The sequence below is a fragment of the Podarcis liolepis genome, assembly GCF_965112155.1.
Source record: "Podarcis liolepis genome assembly, chromosome: 15".
NCBI classification, from domain to species: Eukaryota; Metazoa; Chordata; class Lepidosauria; order Squamata; family Lacertidae; genus Podarcis; species Podarcis liolepis.
The window spans coordinates 27808262-27825246 of record NC_139566.1 but is presented as its reverse complement, the minus strand read 5'-3'; the positions used below and the strand labels follow the sequence as shown (position 1 = coordinate 27825246).

General features: G+C 48.5%; 2 protein-coding genes across 18 annotated transcripts in view; one reads left to right on the top strand and one right to left on the bottom strand.

Annotated features, from left to right (window-relative positions):
• PISD (phosphatidylserine decarboxylase) overlaps positions 1 to 4762 on the top strand; it is a 39964-nt gene extending 35202 nt beyond the window's left edge. For all 6 annotated transcript variants that reach the window (XM_083478763.1, XM_083478765.1, XM_083478760.1 and 3 more), the window contains 4 exons: positions 162 to 300; positions 533 to 670; positions 1284 to 1444; positions 2419 to 4762. In XM_083478763.1, the coding sequence (XP_083334889.1) occupies positions 162 to 300; positions 533 to 670; positions 1284 to 1444; positions 2419 to 2643 (663 nt within the window). In that variant the 3' untranslated portion in view covers positions 2644 to 4762. The remainder of the gene's footprint in view (positions 1 to 161; positions 301 to 532; positions 671 to 1283; positions 1445 to 2418) is intronic.
• SFI1 (SFI1 centrin binding protein) overlaps positions 4609 to 16985 on the bottom strand; it is a 34444-nt gene continuing 22067 nt past the window's right edge. For 11 of the 12 annotated variants that reach the window (XM_083478454.1, XM_083478445.1, XM_083478444.1 and 8 more), the window contains 15 exons: positions 16393 to 16488; positions 15719 to 15795; positions 15460 to 15562; positions 15194 to 15290; positions 14367 to 14527; positions 14157 to 14231; positions 13715 to 13789; positions 12850 to 13026; positions 11647 to 11909; positions 10548 to 10643; positions 9687 to 9951; positions 8935 to 9097; positions 8466 to 8598; positions 7191 to 7293; positions 4609 to 5114 (listed from right to left, as the gene is read on the bottom strand). In XM_083478454.1, the coding sequence (XP_083334580.1) occupies positions 5007 to 5114; positions 7191 to 7293; positions 8466 to 8598; positions 8935 to 9097; positions 9687 to 9951; positions 10548 to 10643; positions 11647 to 11909; positions 12850 to 13026; positions 13715 to 13789; positions 14157 to 14231; positions 14367 to 14527; positions 15194 to 15290; positions 15460 to 15562; positions 15719 to 15795; positions 16393 to 16488 (1992 nt within the window). In that variant the 3' untranslated portion in view covers positions 4609 to 5006. The remainder of the gene's footprint in view (positions 5115 to 7190; positions 7294 to 8465; positions 8599 to 8934; positions 9098 to 9686; positions 9952 to 10547; positions 10644 to 11646; positions 11910 to 12849; positions 13027 to 13714; positions 13790 to 14156; positions 14232 to 14366; positions 14528 to 15193; positions 15291 to 15459; positions 15563 to 15718; positions 15796 to 16392; positions 16489 to 16985) is intronic. The other variant, XM_083478448.1, reaches the window with a different exon arrangement.

Below are 16985 nucleotides of genomic sequence, written 5' to 3'. Positions count from 1 at the left end.
TATGCTTTGGTTGCATTGCAGATTGTTCTAGAACTGTTGGGTTTTTAAAATCATCTTCTGAATAGAATAGTAGGATACAATTTTTTTAAAAAAAATTAATAGTGTTTAGAGAAGTGGCAGATGCTAACACGAGAATTTTTGGTGCTGTTTGCTCCCTGTAGATCAGTCCATCTGATGGCAAGATTCTCAGCTTTGGGCAAGTGAAGAACTGTGAAGTGGAGCAAGTAAAAGGCATCACTTACTCACTGGAGTCCTTCCTGGGACCACGTGCTGATAAAGAGAACTGTAAAAGCAAGCCAGGTAGGTGTACACAGGCACACTTTGGGGCTCAGTATCATTCCACTGGACTTGGCATCTGCAGAGGACCAACCACTGGATGCCATGTAATAGCTGCATTGGGCCCTGACAGGGCACAGGCATTGAGCCACCCCTTCCTCTTCCTCCTTGCAGCTGCTTCTGTCTCACCTACAGCTGCCTATGTTCCCGTTTTGTGTTGAAGCCTGAAAAACCATTTTACTCGTTATTCTTTCAGCCTCCTCATTCCAAAAGCAGCTGGTAACAAAGGACTGCAATGAGCTCTATCACTGTGTGATTTACTTGGCGCCTGGAGACTACCACTGCTTCCACTCACCGACCGACTGGAAAGTGTCTCACCGGCGTCACTTCCCAGGTAAGCCAGGTTTCCAGAGATACACAAGCAGTGAAAGGTTGCTGCTAAACACTGCATTTTAATAAATATTTGTCGGTGAAGTCATGTCCCTTCCAACTCTGTGCTTCTGTGTAAAATCCAGTGGTTCCTGAACCAAGAGTCATTTGATGCTGGACATCATCCTTCCTTTGAGAAGAAGCATGATTTACCAGGAAGTGTTCAGAATGTAAAAGGCACTGAATGAATTTGCCCTTTAAAAATAGCAAGTGATCCCATCTCTTAAGTGCTTCTGAAATTATTATTTCTGCAGGATTTTAAGAGGGAAAATGGTTGTGATCACGCTTATACTATGAGTGATTGGATTCCCTCCCTCCCTTATTGCCCTTACAAAAGTATACCAGTGTTTGTTGCTCCTGGGTGTCTAACTTAATTTTAAAACTACCAGGTTTCTCCAGCTTGTCCCTTTCCACTCTCCAGCCCAAAGCCTCAACTGTGTCTTAATACAGGAAGACTGTCTTACAGAGCTGAAAGCTTCTTCATTCAAGCTGTTTCTGAGAGTTTGCTTTCATCTTCCCAACAGTGGCTGGGAAAATAAAAGGGTGGTTCTGCCCATTTCTCTCCTTGCTCCCCATAGGCTCCCTGATGTCTGTGAATCCAGGGGTTGCTCGCTGGATCAAAGAACTCTTCTGCCATAATGAACGCGTTGTACTCAGTGGCTACTGGAAGCACGGTTTTTTCTCTCTGACTGCAGTAGGAGCCCAAAATGTGGGATCAATCCGCATCTATTTTGATCAGGTGAGTCAAGCCTTTCAAACACTTGAGAAGGAGGAGTCATTGTCCCATGTGTTCCCACCATTTAGAGTACAAGTGGAACAGTGACACTTGAACTGTGTTGAGCTGCCCGTTGCTGTCCCACCTTCGCAGTTTCCAAAATAACTCAGGACCCCAGACCTTTTCTGGATAAGGGCCTGCTCTAGACATTACGCAGGAGGGGCCAATGGTAAGAATGAAAAGGTTCCTAGGTTCAATCCTTGGAAGCATCTCTGGCCAAAAAAAGGACCAGGTGGCAGCAGGTGATGGGAAAAGGCAACCCAATTCCCTGTTGGAGGGAGCTCTCCCTCTCCCAGGAGCTGCTGCTGCTGCCAGTCAAAGGAAGTGGACAAATAGCCTAAACCTGGTAAAAGGCTGCTTAATATTTTCAGGGGGGAATGTTGATGGTGGGATCACTTGCCCAGCCTGTGAGCAATCACTTGGGACATATTAAATGACTGTAATAATCCCAGCTCCTGAGGAACCTTAGAACTATAAAACCATTTCTTGTTGTTAATTCCCCAACGAGTGAGTACCCTTACCTCCTTTGAACTGATTTTCTTTGTTTCCAACTTGGTTATGGAACTGAGTGCAACTTCAGTCCTGCAAGGCAGCAGGTGGGAGTGGGTGGTTCTTGAGCATTCTGCGAACAATTCATAGGTTCCGCGAAAGAGGGTGGTGTGGTTTTGGCGTCAACTGTGTCACTGTGAATACATGCGAATTGGGCCTTGAGCAAGGTTTTAAGTAGCCTCTTGCCTCGTTGCCCATGGTGAAGAAGAACCTTCTTATGGTGACCAGGCAGGCACCACAAAAATGCCTCCCTCCCTGCACTTCACTTACAAATGGCTAAAGTAGCCCGTGGTTGAGTAACAAAACGTTACAGGCTTCTTTGCAAGGCACTTACCTGCTTCCCTCCTGGAGTCCTTATGTAACACCTCTTTTCTTCTCCCCATGTGCAGGATCTGCGTACAAACAGCCCCAGCTACAGCAAAGGCTCATACAACGACTTCAGCTTCGTAAACAACAACAATCACGAGGGCATCCCCATGAGGAAAGGAGAACATTTAGGAGAGTTTAATCTAGGCTCAACCATCGTCTTGATCTTTGAGGCACCGAAGGACTTTAATTTTTATCTGAAGCCTGGCCAGAAAATCCGCTTTGGAGAGGCCTTAGGATCTCTCTAGAGACTCCACTGCCAGGGGGGCTTTTTATATGCAACAGGGACTCAATTCGTCAAAGGATACGTTTCTCTAAGGTGGGAGTATTGCTCAGCAGGACCTGAGTGAGGAAACTAAAGCCCCCTTGTTCTTAGAACAGGGGGTGCCGGCAGTGCATTCCCACCATGAGAGCTGCAGACATATCAGGGATTGTGGCCTTTAAGAATGTTGACCAGGGTGGCTTTTCTGCTTCTTCCCTGTGCCTGTAGAAATAGGCATTTCTCCCCAAGATGCCATTTTCAGCCTGCTTTGGCACCAAACGATGAAGTCTTGGTTGAAATGCTGCAGTCAGAGGGAGGGAGGAGAGCAGAGATTCCTGCTTTCAAGGGATACTGTCAGATTGACACATGTTCCATATTTTCTAATTATGTCTCTCACCCAGCCGTATTCTCAATTTATGTTTCACACCAGACTGAACAGTCCAATGCCAAAACCAGGAGACTCAGCAGAGTGGAATATAGAAACATTAAAGAGTTCATCTGGGTGTGCCATTGTTTTAGAAACCTCTTATAAATCTGGTACTATCCCTTTAAAACAGAAGTCTGCACTGTATTTTTAAACCTCAAACACTGTGTCCACATTCCACATTTGACTTGATCTTGTTTTTGTTTTTAGGAAACCTATTTTATTTGTAGCTTGAGCTCACTCTAACCCGGCCATTCTGTATTGCTATTCAGGCCTTAATCTTTTTTTTTTTAATGGGAAATATCTAGTCTCTTGTTAAGCTGGGGACGTGAAAAAAACCCAGAATTGTGTTTTTTTTCTCTGCAAAGGCAGTGGGAAGTCTCTTGCTGTGGACAGCAGTGAAAGCCTCTTTCCTCTCCCTACGCAGCTACTGCCAACTTGCCAGAACCCGACGACTGGGGGAGAAGATCCTGTCAGCCCAGGTCTTCCTAAAAAGCAAAAGGAGTAGTCCTCCTTTTCTCGTGTGTGTTAACCATTTTCCCCACTCTTTGCTGGACTTGCAAAATACTTAAAAGCCAAATTTGCCAAAGCCAGCTTGAGAGTTCTATTCTGAACCTTCACCCCCCACACATCTAAGTGGGGTTCAGTGGCAAAATATTAAGCACTGCTGCGTAGACCAATAATAAGGGGAATCTTAAAACTTACTATGCCTTTTTTTTCCTGGGAGGGGATTCATAGAAATTGGTGCCAAAGGGGGGGAGGGCAGTTGAAAAGGGATTGGTTTATTTATGATGTCTGTGTTTTGTTCTTGACCTCGAGAAACCAAGTTGTGAACATGGCTGAGGCTCAGGAGTGTTGAGCTCATTTGGCTTTAAAACTGCATCCCTCCCCTTAAAAGTCTCCTCCTTATGCTTTCCTTGCTTTAGTCTTACCTTGTACACACACGAGAGAAGCTGCCCCTTTTAATGAGCACAGCCATAAGAAAAGAAGCCAAGGCACGTTTAAGACGGTGACTGCTAGAAAAAGGAGCAAGTTTTCATCTGAGGCGTGTGCCATTTGAGGCATGGATGTTTCCAATGATAGTGGCTCCTGTCTCTGATGCTGATGAAGGGCAGAGAAGTGGCCTTGGTGATGATGGCTGGTCATCCATCCTTCCTATCTTTGCACAGTGTGAAGGTGGGTTTTCTAACCAGCTAACTGGCCTGTTTAACCATAGGATAGAATGATGGGTCACAGCTCCTCTATTAGTGCATTATCAAAAAAGACAAAATTACCCGAAGCGGGTAAACTTTGCTCCATCCATTGCTCCTTCGATTGCTTCCACTTGGCTGCTTTGCCAGTTCCTCTTTGAGCTTTAATTTCTTGTTACTCTGCTTGCAGAGCGGCACTGAAGGTTCTGCTGCTTACTGAGGACACGGGAATTCTGCTGGATGAACTTCCCGGTCTAGGGGAGGAGATTGTGGTGGGGGCCTGAGGCTGCTGAGAGCCAGAGGAGGTCACATTGATCCTAAGCAAAATGGGAGTGGGTTTCTTAGTGACGCTGTGAATTTCTCCTGCACGGAGAATCCATTTAATTTTTCAACTGTATCAGTAGCACAGTATTTTTGTATGTCAAAATGTACAACTTAAGGACATTAACTCATTAATTGCAAACGTTTTAAAATAAAAACGAATGACTTACCGTGGCTGACTTTTTAAAAGAAAGCATTTGACTGCTGTAAAGAGACATGCTAACTACCTGCAGTGCAATCCTGTGCATGTCAATGTGACTTACTTCCAGGTAAATGAGTTATATTGGATTGCAGCCTCCACCAGTGTTTGTACAGCTACCGGGATGGAGGCTCCTCTGCCACCCCCCTGCATAGCAAAGGGACAACATCCAGCGATCCCACTGCATATCATGCAAACAAGTGAGTCCAAGATGCTTAAGTGCTAAGAGCCGCTCGAATATCCTGGACACGTGAGATGTAGGACTCCATTAGCTGTCGCTCTTCTCCCAGTATGTGCTTGAGGGAACTGATCTTCACTTTCAGCTGCAAAGAAACAGAAGCACAAAGAGGTAGTTTGGGGTGGCAGCCTGGCTCAGGCCCCAGCTAGCATGAGAGGCAGCCATCTGTGCCCCCGAGAAATTATTCCTAGCCTCCCTCATCCAAAAATCTTTGAGCTACAACACACAAAACATGCACAAACTGCTAGGGTAGCACTAGCTCCCAGACCAATCCCAAATGGAGTAGGTTTTTTGCAGTTCTTCTCAAAAGCGGTTTGGGTGGTGCAAACTTCCAACTAACAAAAACTTGATTTACTCACAAGCAGATATGCCAGTTTGCCATTTCAAAGCACTAAGCCGATGCATCTTGATTTATAAGTAAATTTATATTTCCCCTTTTTGTCTGCCACATGCAACCATGTACCACAAGTGACAAATGAGTAAGAAACACAATGTCACTGGGGAGCTTTGCTACAGAAGGGATGCCATCTTGAATAAAATATGGGGGGGCATGTGAGCCCCACCCCCCTTAATCGATCACAAGATGCGGTGCACACACACCATTTGAATGACAATGGCCATAAACTTTGGGAGGCCCAGCTCCCTCAGATATTTTATGGAGGGTACCAAAGGGACCTCAGCTCCAATACTACAGGCCCACCTCCTCCAGATTCTCCAAAACATGCTGAGCTACCAAGTAATTTATTTAATTGATACCCTCTAGTTCAGTGTTTCCCAACCGGTGTTCCGCGGCACAGTAGTGTGCCGGGAGATGTTGCCTGGTGTGCCGCGGCGGCTACAGCGGCAACCTCGGGCGGCTCCTGAGGCGGCGAAGGCGGCCCAGCGGCCGGAGGCGAAGACGGTTGCGGCTGCTCCCGACGCTCACCAGCGGCCTCCTCTTCCTCGCCGCTGCTGCTTCGCGGCTTCTCCTCCGCCTCCTCCTTCTCCTCGCCACCGCCTTTTTCGGGCTCCGGCTCCTTCTTCCCCTCAGGCTCCTCCGCGGAAGGCCCGTCCGGCAGCTCGGCCTCCGAGTCGCCGCTGCTGCCGCCGCCGCCGCCTCTTTCTCCTCCGCTACCGCCGCCGGGCTCTCCTCCTCCTCCTCCTCCGGGCCCCTCGTCCTGGGCGGGCAGAGCGGCGGGGGTCTCGGCGGCCGCCGGGCTCTCCTGGGTCTCCTGCATGGGGGGCTACGCGGCCTTCCCGCTCGCCTCACACGCGCGGCGCACGAACAGGCAAGGCGGCGCGCTGGGCCGAAAAGGGGGAGGGAGGGGGTACAGAGCGCGCTGGCGCGCGCGCTGGCGCGCGCGCACAGGCAAGGCGCCCTCTCGCCGGGCTATGTGCGCGAGAGCGGACCCGGCGGCGAGTCTCGCGAGAGGGGCAGGGACCAACTCGGCAGACGAGAGGGGGAAGGAACGGATTATATGTTAATTTCCTATGTTAATGGGCTAGGACAGGGTTTGCGATCGGTTAACGCCCAGTTATGCTTTCCCCCTAGGAATTAGGCGTTTCGGTCTTGAGGTACGCTCGCTTTACACCCCACTTGGAGGTTCCCCGGCAAGGGGGAGGGAAAAAAATTGAAAGTTACACCCTCCCGGCGTGACGCTGCGCGCTGACGTCATGGGGCGGGGCTTTAATGGTGGTGTGCCGTGAGATTTTTTTTCAGTAAACAGGTGTGCCGTTGCCCAAAAAAGTTTGGGAAACACTGCTCTAGTTACTAACCAGCATAGTAATACCTATTGCCGAAAAGAAGAAACTAGCATCAGATACTTGGATACGTTCTTTTAAAAGTGCAACCACCAAAACTTTATGAGAAGCAAATCCTGAAATAGGAAAATCTAGGTGTTTTGTGGCAAAGGGGTGGGCCCCAGAGCAATGCAGAAGCCATGCAGGCCCTGAGGACCATGGGACATGGAGGCTCCCTCCAGTCTCACTATAAACACTTTCTTGCTCCATATTTTCACACCATCTCAGCCCTAGAGCTGAGAGAATAATAGCAGAAGTGGTGATGGCAGCAGGGGAATAAAGGTTTTACTCTTCTTTGCAGTGCCCTTTGGGAAATGTGTGGGCTTCGCTGCAGCCATTTAATTTTGCTTCAGTGGCCGCAGGGAGAACTTCCTGTTTGTACCTGATCCAACTCTTCTTGTACTTGACGCACAGCCAGCTGTTCTTCATCCCCTGGTCTCATCTCCAGCCACTTAAGCAGAAGGCGCTGCTGCCGCTGGCAGGACCTGGAATAAAAAGCCAGAAGATCACCCTGTTCTGGCCAAATGAAAGCAAGGCCGGGGGTCCAATCCCCACCACTTTCCTCTATTAGGCCCAATGCAACCATTTGCACTTACAGGATTTGCAATGGTTTAAGTGAGCCCTGTGCAAATGTTTCCTCCTCTATAAACCTGTCAGGTAGGTTAACCCAGCCCATCCACTCCAGTTGCTTTGCCTTCACAGTAATGCCCTCTGTCGTTATCTGCAGCAGGACTGCCTTGAACAAATCCCGCCTGATCCTAGTATCTGTCTAAATAACTACTTAATTACAGAGCACTATTGATGTTTCCTTACTGTGGTTTACTGGGGAAATTGGACCATAAGAACTATTACACTGATGGCGGAGAATCTTTTTCTGTCCTTGTAGCCAACCTTCCAGACTGCATGCCAGCAATAGGTGGGGACAAAAGGAGTGGGCTGAGCCAAAGTGTACAGGGCCAGAACTAGTTCACCTAAATCTCCCACCCCCACATACACACTTGCTCCCCTCCCCTGCAGTTAGGTTTGTGGGGGGAAGCATTTCAGGAGCAACAGGAATGTTTAAGCACTATGATGCCACTTTGAACAGTGATGACTTCCCCCAAATAATTCTGAAAGCTGAAGTTTATTAGGGGTGCTGAGATTGTAGGAGCCCTTCTTCCTCTCCAAGGGCTACAATTCCTAGAGTTCCCTGGGAAGAGGGATGGATTGTTAAATGACTTTGGGAAGCGTAGCTGTGGGAGGGGAATAAGGGTCTCCTAGAAACATACCAAATCACAGCTCACAGAATTACTTGGGGGAAGTCAGCATCAAAACGCTTTAAATGTACAGGGTAATTGCGGCCTTAGGGCATTTTTCACCTTCCCTTTCCTGAATTTGTTAGTGTGGGAAGGGAGCCAGCCCATGGATATGCCTACTGCTTGCTCTGAAGTCATCAAAATAAAGATTTACTGGGCGGTGCTACAAGAGGGCAACAGTTAAGGGAGGCATGGAAGAGTGTGCTGGAGGGGAACTGTGTCCCTGCACCCACCAACACAGCAGACTACAGCAGTGGCCCCTTCCAACTAGGATTTCCTGAACCGATCTCTCCTTCCCAGAGGAAACAGAAGCCCAAACACGCATTGCAAAGTGGGAGAAGAAGTAGTGTTTGGCTACGTACTTCAGCTCCTGCTGGTTGTGGTGGTAGAGTTGCATTTTCTTCCCAATAACCTGGAGCTCAGCTCCCAGCTGTTTGTGAACTGCCAGAGCCTCCTGAGTAAAACCCTCTGTTGCCTTTTCTGGTTCTTTAGTTCCTAAAATGAAAAGGAAGACAGTGTGGGTTTTGGAATCCCTCCGAGCAGCTTCTGCTCCCTTCTCTGTAGCCGCCATATTAACTGTGGGTCATCTGGGAAGGATCACATCTCAGAGACATGCCCCCTTACTCTTGTTGCAGAAGCAGCAAAAACGGGAGGGCACACACTTATACCCAGGTAGGAGGACAAACCTCCTGGAAAGCCACTGCACCCCTGGCCTCAAAACAAGCAGCTCACTTCCTTTAGGAAACAAAATGTCTCCCTGCAGGCAAAAAAAGAGCCTTTTGCTATTTGGGAGTGAGAAAAGTGGGTCACTCATAGGACCATCATCGTTACCTGCCCTTCCGCAAGTGGGATGGGGAGGAGGGCTCTCTCTCCTTGAAAAATCTTCAGGCAGGAGGAAATCTGCCCTTGAGTCTGCCAGCACTTTTTCCTTCCCAGTGGTTGGTCCCGGAGGGCTTGTGGAATAGAGGCCAGGCTGCAGGCCCAAAGGCTCGACCTGAAAGGCAGGAAAACAAGAATGTTAATTTAACCTGTCCAGACACCACTCAGAGCTGTGCTTATGGGTTTGGTGTTAAACAAACTGCAAGGTACCCTAAGCCCTTTGGATGGAATGTTCTTATGATAAAAGGATCCCCACCTTAGAAACTGATAGAGGGATAAGCTCTGTGCTACAGAACTGGGCTAACAGAGAGGCAAACACTTCTGAATCTGGGAGCCTTCCAGAGTAATCAAAATCAGCAATCTGCCATGCTAGAGGGGGTTTGGATGAGGCAGAAGTGGTGTCCCTGCTGGCAAGTAATGCTGCAATGGGGTCAACCCAAAACAGGCCCTTTTGAGGGTGAAGAGGGCGTCAGGCCAGGATCCACTGAGCAAGCCCTGCTGCTGCATTTTTTTCCTTCCACCCTGGTTGGTGCAATTAGCTAGACTGTGGATGTGGCTGACTGCACCATTCCATCAAGCCTGCCATTGCCAGCTGAGGGTTAGGATTGCAGCCTTAACTGGGAATTTGACTCAGGCAGATCAAGTGAGTGTAAGGTGAGGGCACTACCACTGCGTGAAGCAGCAAACAAGGTGTGAGAACTCACCGTTCCTGGCCTCTCTCGTCTCCGTGTCATGAAGGAGGAAGGTGGCAACAGCTCTGGGTTTGGCTTTGGGAGGGCTGTGCTATCTGGCCAAGGGGGTGTGCGCAGCACTGGAGCAGCCTGAGGAAGTGGGGGTGCTGAGAAGGGGCAGCTGCTGAACTGGGGTGGAGAAGGGACACTGCTTTGGGCAGATGACAAAAGGGCCGTAGACAGAGCAGGTGGGTGGCTTGGAGTCGTTTTCTGCAAAGCCCCAGCAAGGCTTTCTAGTCTAGAAGAGGAAGACAAAGATCCAATTTGTTAGATGTATAAGAATCTGAAGCACACCAAGGAAGAATCTGGGAAAATCCCTCTTACTGTTACCTTCCAAGCTGCCAGCATCCACTTTTCTAGCTCAGGCACATTTTAAGCTTTGCTCTACAAATTAAAGTGGACTAAGTCCACCCACCCATCTATCCCACCTCCAGCCCTTTCCTTTTTTGTACCAAGCAGAAGTTTTCCAAGAATCTGGAGACATCCACGAAGAATTGTGGCCATGTAGCTTTATGACTTGCATCAGAGCTTCTTGTTGCAGAAGTCTTGTTTTGCGAGTTTGATATTCTGCTACACTCCGAATTTTCCATGCAATCAAATAAGAAGCCTTGCTTCTTATTTCATCAACAGGATGGTTGATGGGCACACATTTTTATTCTAGTTTGAACATCCATTAAGTACCAAGATGGGGTGAGAATGTCATCCTGGATCTTCCCTTTCATTAGAGGTCTTGGGTAAAAGTGACCCTGAACTTGGCTGGTGGGAGTAGCCCCTATGTAGTCCTTGTTCTATTTATTAATTTGTCATGTCTGAAAGTTGAACATTCTTCCCTACCCATTCAAGTCAGGACCAGGCAGCTCTGTTCTCTCCAGAGATTGCAGCAGGAAGTCAGGTCTACGGGGCTGTAACCTGCCTTGGCGGGCCGCCTGCCTGTGAGGAGGATAGGAGGGAGGGTTAGAGGCCTTTTTAGAATTAGGGAACACTGAGGTACATACATACCTTTTACACACTGATAATTATGCACAGGAGTGCCTACAAGCATGTTTTCAGCACTACTACTTCTTTAAGAAAAGCAGGTTGACAGGTGGATTTACACAAGCAACTGTACCTATCACTTACAGCCTTACAAGTTTAAACAAAACCAAAGAGCCAGCGCAGTTACTCCAAGGCTTGCTATTGAGAACTGAATAATGATTCCAGTACTTCATGCCACTCAATAATCCTAAGGGGCACAATCCTTCTTTGCCTGCCCTTTGGCTAGTAATAAAGATTGGTTAGACTAGTCAATTTCAAGAGGATTTTTATTAGTATTATTACAACAGCAAATGACTGCCAGGGAGATGGGCAAATAGAGCCTTAGGGATAGGAGAAGGCCCAGGAGAATCCCCAAAGTTTCATTAAAAGTTTCCTGTGCATGACACCTTCCCTGCATGGAACAGAGAGAGAGAATGAGATCTGGAGAAGAGAGTCTAACCATCTGCTGCTGAGTCCTTTTGCTAGGGAGCTGCAATTCATTCTTTCCCCACTCTTTAAAATTAAAAGAAGCCTTCCTCTATGCATATGCAGTGGCTTTCAAAATGAGGGAGGCCACTGTGCAATTAAATTCACAGTTTCAGGTGGCTGAAGGGGAAGCGAGCGTAAGGAGGTTGCAACTTTGCCTCTTACTCACAGTTACAGATAGGTAGCCGTGTTGGTCTGCCATAGTCAAAATAAAAAAAATTCCTTCCAGTAGCACCTTAAAGACCAACTAAGTTAGTTCTTGGTATGAGCTTTCGTGTGCATGCACACTTCTTCAGATACACTGAAACAGAAGTTGCCAGATCCTTGTTTCAGTGTATCTGAAGAAGTGTGCACGCACACGAAAGCTCATACCAAGAACTAACTTAGTTGGTCTTTAAGGTGCTACTGGAAGGAATTTTTTTATCTTACTCACAGATCAGTCAGGATGGAATCTCCAGAAGCCTGGAAAATGTGGGCCTGGTGGTCGCTCTGTGCAGGCCTTGCCGTGGAACGAAGGCTCGTTCTCCTTCCAAGATCTTCATTGGCTCTTGAGATTGCAGCAGGCACTGGCACTTGGAATGTCACTCGCTTCTTGAGAGGGCCCCCCGGAATAGACAGGCTGGGTTTCTGGCAGAGAGCCTTTAGTTTCCAGAGCATGGCGCACCGGTAGACAGCCTGGTGACGGTGGCAGGCGATCTGTGAGTGCAAGGAAGAAGCACATGGCAGGTTGGTGGTGCTGCAAAAGCGAGGGCTGTGTGTGCCCTTCAGTCTGCTGTAAGGAGGGGCTGGGCAGGGAAAATGGAGAGAAGGAGCTTGTTAATTTCTGTATTTCTTGGGGAGCCTTCACCAATCTGGCGTCCTTCCAGATGTTTTGGACTACAAATCTCATCAGAGCCATATGATGCAGGGGCTGATGGAAGTTATAGTCCAGAATAACTGGAGGGCACCAGGCTGGGGAAGTCTGGTCTTTAGGGGAGGAGCATAGTTGTATAAGGAGCTCCTCCATAGTCAAGAGGAAAGTCTCCAGTTTTGAATCTGGAGGAGCAGCAGTCTCTCCCAAATGCTTCAATCCAACATGGCATGTCAAAAGAGGTTAAGAACAGAGCCAAAGGAAGAGTGGGGCAAGGTGTGGGCCAGGCACACCTGTGATGATGTCACTCTCTGGCTCTGTAGTGCCCCCTAGAGGGAGAAGCTGGGCAGTGGACCTGACAGGACCTACTGTGCCTATACTTGTCCCAGGTGTACCTGTGAGAGGGTGGCGTGTGCTTCTATCTGTTGCTGTGGGGTGGAACCCCATAAGGGATCTGTGGTTCCTGCTTACGTACAGAGAGGACAAGCCAACACAGGTAACAACCAAATATTTTCAGAACACCCCCTATACTGACAATTGAAATTTGTTTAAAACTGTTTTTAACATTGTATTTTAAATTATGTCCTGAGACCCTGGGGCGAACGGCAGGTAATAGAGCAAATAATTGTTAGTCATCATTGTGGATCCGATCCATCTAACATGCAAAAAAGAAACCACTGTGTATGAAGCAGTTATCAACCTGTTGCGAAATAAAATGGGTAACGATGGTAAAGTTGTATAGATGTGAAATGAGAGGGAGCCACAAGATGGGTCCCGTTCTTTTACCTTCACCTGATGCTGGGCCTGCAAGTGCCCTCGGAATTCCTTCATGCCAGCCGTGTACCTGAGGATGCGGGTCACACCCTCCCGCAACAAATCAGCCCGGTAAATCTCCACAGCCCTTTCGATCCGACCTTTCTTGCGCTGCTGCTCCAGGACAAATGCCAGCCAAGCATCAAATACCTGCAGGCAAGACACATAGGTGGCAGTGGCCGCACAGCCTCTTGTATTCATCAGCGACAAAGGAACCAGCAAAAATTCCCTCCGGAGAAAGCAAACAGGTTCAAGGAACTCAAATACACATGCCAGTGCTTTTCTTTTTCTTTTTTAAGCTCTCAGAATTTCAAGTATAGATCCAAAACTGTCAGCAGTGTGGGAGGTGGTGCAAAAACATCACAGAAGTGAGAGATTGATCGTCCCTATATTCTTGAAAACATTTTTATGTCTGACATATGTAATGGAAATACATATATTAGCTGCAACTGCTGTGCTCCCTCTCAAGATATAATGCCCTAGGCTGAAGCAGCTCCCCAGCCCTGCCCAGAGGTGGAAGGCCCTTCCATGCAGTGCTGCTAGTAACAGAGATGGCACTGCCCTCCACGGCTGCTGGGAGAGATGCACAGCTGCAGCTGGAAACAGAGCATCCTGTGTCTCCACCCTCCTCCTCCTCTTTCCTTGGTAATATGTACTTAACCAAACTACAGAAAGCTCCCTCCCACTCCCACGCATGGAACAAGCTGTGTGGTTCTTTACATCCTGGCTTTGCAATCCAGCAAAGGGAGAAAGAGAAGGCCGTCTGCTTGCAAGCAGAGCTGCTCCCTCCAAACAGGACCACGTGAATGCACCTCCTCTCTTGCCTGCCAAGACTGACCTTGCCCTGCAGGGACATGGACCAATGCCAAAGCGCCCGCATGGTTTCCTGCCGCTCCCTCTGCCTGTACGCCAACTGTTGGTGCAGAAAGAAAGAAAGAAAGAAAGAAAGAAAGAAAGAAAGAAAGAAAGACCATGTGGGCCAGGTTAAGGAGGGAGGGGGAAATCCCAACCCCAGCATAGATACAAGCCATGAAGTTCTTTTGCGTTTTCAGCATTAACTGAAAAATTATTCTCCTTTGTCCCCTTTCATCTCCTCTGCACCTGGGGCGAGGGTTAGGGGAGATGCTTTAGCTGAACTCCTCCCCCCCCCCCCCACAATATGGTTTCCCATAATGCCACATGACGGACACTAGTCAGCAGCCTCACTGTTCCATCCCAGCCTTCAGATGGACCCACTGCAGTCAGAGGCTGGAAGGGGAAAAGGATGTGTCTGACCTCACCTGTGTCTTCCAGGTTGAGACGCAGGTAGAGGAAAGCCTCCGGGCCATCAGCTGATCTCCTTGTCTCTGCAGGAGCTGCAGGGGGAAAGAGGCACAAAGGTTGCCACTCTGAGGCACAGAGCCTGGCCCTTTCCTATGAAAATTATCAGGCTGTCCTAGAAAGCCTTCCACACATCTGGTTTACTACCCTCAATCTGCAAATTTCCTCACCATCTTCCTTATGCACTGGAGGTGATACTGCTTCCACCTGGCCATGCACTTGCTAAGCAGCTGCCTCCCATGGTGCTGAGCTGCCAAGACAAACTGCCCTCTCTGCTTAGAGGACTGAACGTAGGACTCCTTCCAGTGAAGAAACATTGCCTGCAGCCTCACTGTCCAAACAGGAAGATAAAAAATAGTGAGTGAGAAGAAGCCCAGCCGTCCTCCCATCCTATTTCTCAGAGCAGCCTTCCCTAACCTGGTGCTCTCCAAGATATTTTGCCCCACAACTCCCATCTACTCCAGCCAGCATTGGGCATATGGTGCTGGGAGTGATGGAAGTTCCAGCACTAAAATATCCAGAAGGTACCAGGTTGAAGGAAGGCAGCTCACTAATAAACAATACAGCACTGCAACAAGTAACACTGAGGTTGGAAACCTGGAGAACAGCTCAATTCTGTATTGGAACCCATGTACATAAAAGCTTTGTGGACTTAAATTTTACATAGATGGTTTTTAGATTAACCTTCAATTAATTTTTTGGGGTGATTTACAACCATCATATATATCTATATCTCCAACAATCCAGAGCCACACACAAACACACTGTCCTTCCCTGGTGGATGGCTTTGAAGCTGCTATGCATCCTGCATCCACTGATGCATGGGAAGAATCACCCATCACAGACCTTCCTCCTCCTCTGCTACACGAGGGAGGGGGTATATGGCTGCCATACAAAGAGGCCCAATCCAGTGACCCAATGCAGGAGGAGGCAGAAGGCTAGTATTGGGATCATGTGTCACATTCAAGCAAGCCATACTGCAAATTGCCACACTCACCTGCATGCAAATGTTTCCTGGCCTCCATCACAGCTGCTGCCTCCTGCTGACGATGGTATGCACACAAGGAGGCTGCATCCCTCCATCTGAGCACAACCTAGGCAGAGAAAACAGGGGCGGAAGCATTGAGGACTGCTAATACTGTGTCATCTTTTACTTCCTAACTGGAGGCTCAAGGGCATCATGTCATGCCTGAATCACCCCAACCAGCCCAGGGACAAGGGACCTTTACTGGGAGTTTAGCTTTCCTTCCTGATGGGAGTTACCTTTGAGAGAAATGCTCTTCGGTGATGCTCTTCTGCCAGAGCAGCCTTCTCAGCTTCTTGCTTGGAATCTGCAGCATTTTCCTTCCAGGTGCACAGTGCTTGCCTGAGGGCCGACAGAGACGGGGGGAAGCTCTAACCAAGAGCAAATCCTTTCCCTCTGTGAAGCCCAGGATGGGGAAAAGGCAGAGGGCTGAGGGAGAGGGTTCCTCCAGGACTGTCAGACCAGGTTGTGCATCGCCACAGATTTAAGAAGGCTTACCGTAGCAGCCGCTGATTATGCTCCTCCTCCTTTTTGGCTACTTGGGACAGAATGTGCTGGATGTGACTCTGGTAAGCCTGCAAGAGAAAAATGTGGAATCACTGTTCCTAATTTTGAGATTTTACCAAAGCAGAAGTTAGAGCTGTGTAGCCCACAGGTGCCCCAATCAGCGGTATTTACTGTCAGTCCAGGTTCCCCTTTTTAAGGAAATGCTAAGGCGTGTTTGCTTGGAAGAAACAGGACATTTCTGCTTCTCTTGGCTCCCCCCCCCCCCGAGGCAGAGAGCCAAAGTGCCACATTGTCTGATATCCTCTTTGCTGAGGATTCTGGCAGATGTGGACCACAAGGCAGCTTCACTGGCAAGCTGCTCCTCTTCGCAGCTCAGTCTCTCTCTCTAAGGAAGGAAAGCATTCCTGATGTAAAGGGCTAACACATTTTCTGAGCACTCCCATAACTTGTCCTTGCAGTGCAGAGCCCCTACCTCATGACAAGCATTGCAAAGCACTCTACACATGCCACCAATATGACACAAAAAGGAAAGGTATCGCACATCAATAGGCAAAGGCAACAGTGGATTCCATCCCAGCTCAGCCAAACTTGGTGGTTCTTTGGGACTGCTGTCCTTGGGCCCAGCCAAGCCACCTGGGGCATCACAGGTAAGAGCTCAGCCATACCTTCCAGGCTGACAAGGTCCTGCGCAGCACAGCCTGCTGGTGGTGCACATCGGCTCTCACCAGCTTCGTCCACTTCTCAGAGCGGTGCCTCAAGTACTGCAAGAGAAAAGGGGAGCGGAACGTCACTGTGTGGGACAAAGTGAAGAAAAGAAAGTGCAGCTTCCTCGGCAGGGTGGGATAGCAACCAAGCAGAGTGTTAGAGCTGTTCAGATGAGTTAAATCAGCCTTTTCCAAACTGCTACCCTCCAGATGAGCCTCCCATGGCACTTGGAAGCGTGTTCCTTTCAGAAAAAAAGAATCAGCTAAAAGCTGGACTAGGAGACACCTCCTACTTCCTTGTGAGAATTATCTTTTTCCTGCCTCCTTCAGTGAATGGCTGCAACAACAGTCAAACCATTTTATTTAAATCAACAGCAACAATTTACACTCTGCCTTCAATTGCTGTAATTCTCTCTTGGTCTCAAGTTCTTCACTTTTGGAATCTAACAGCGGTCACAGGATTTGGTACCCCAGGAATCTTGGATTTCACAATGTTGTTGTTTTAAAGACAACCCTTCTAGCACTTGTAGAGAAAAGCCTGAAACTGTGTGGGC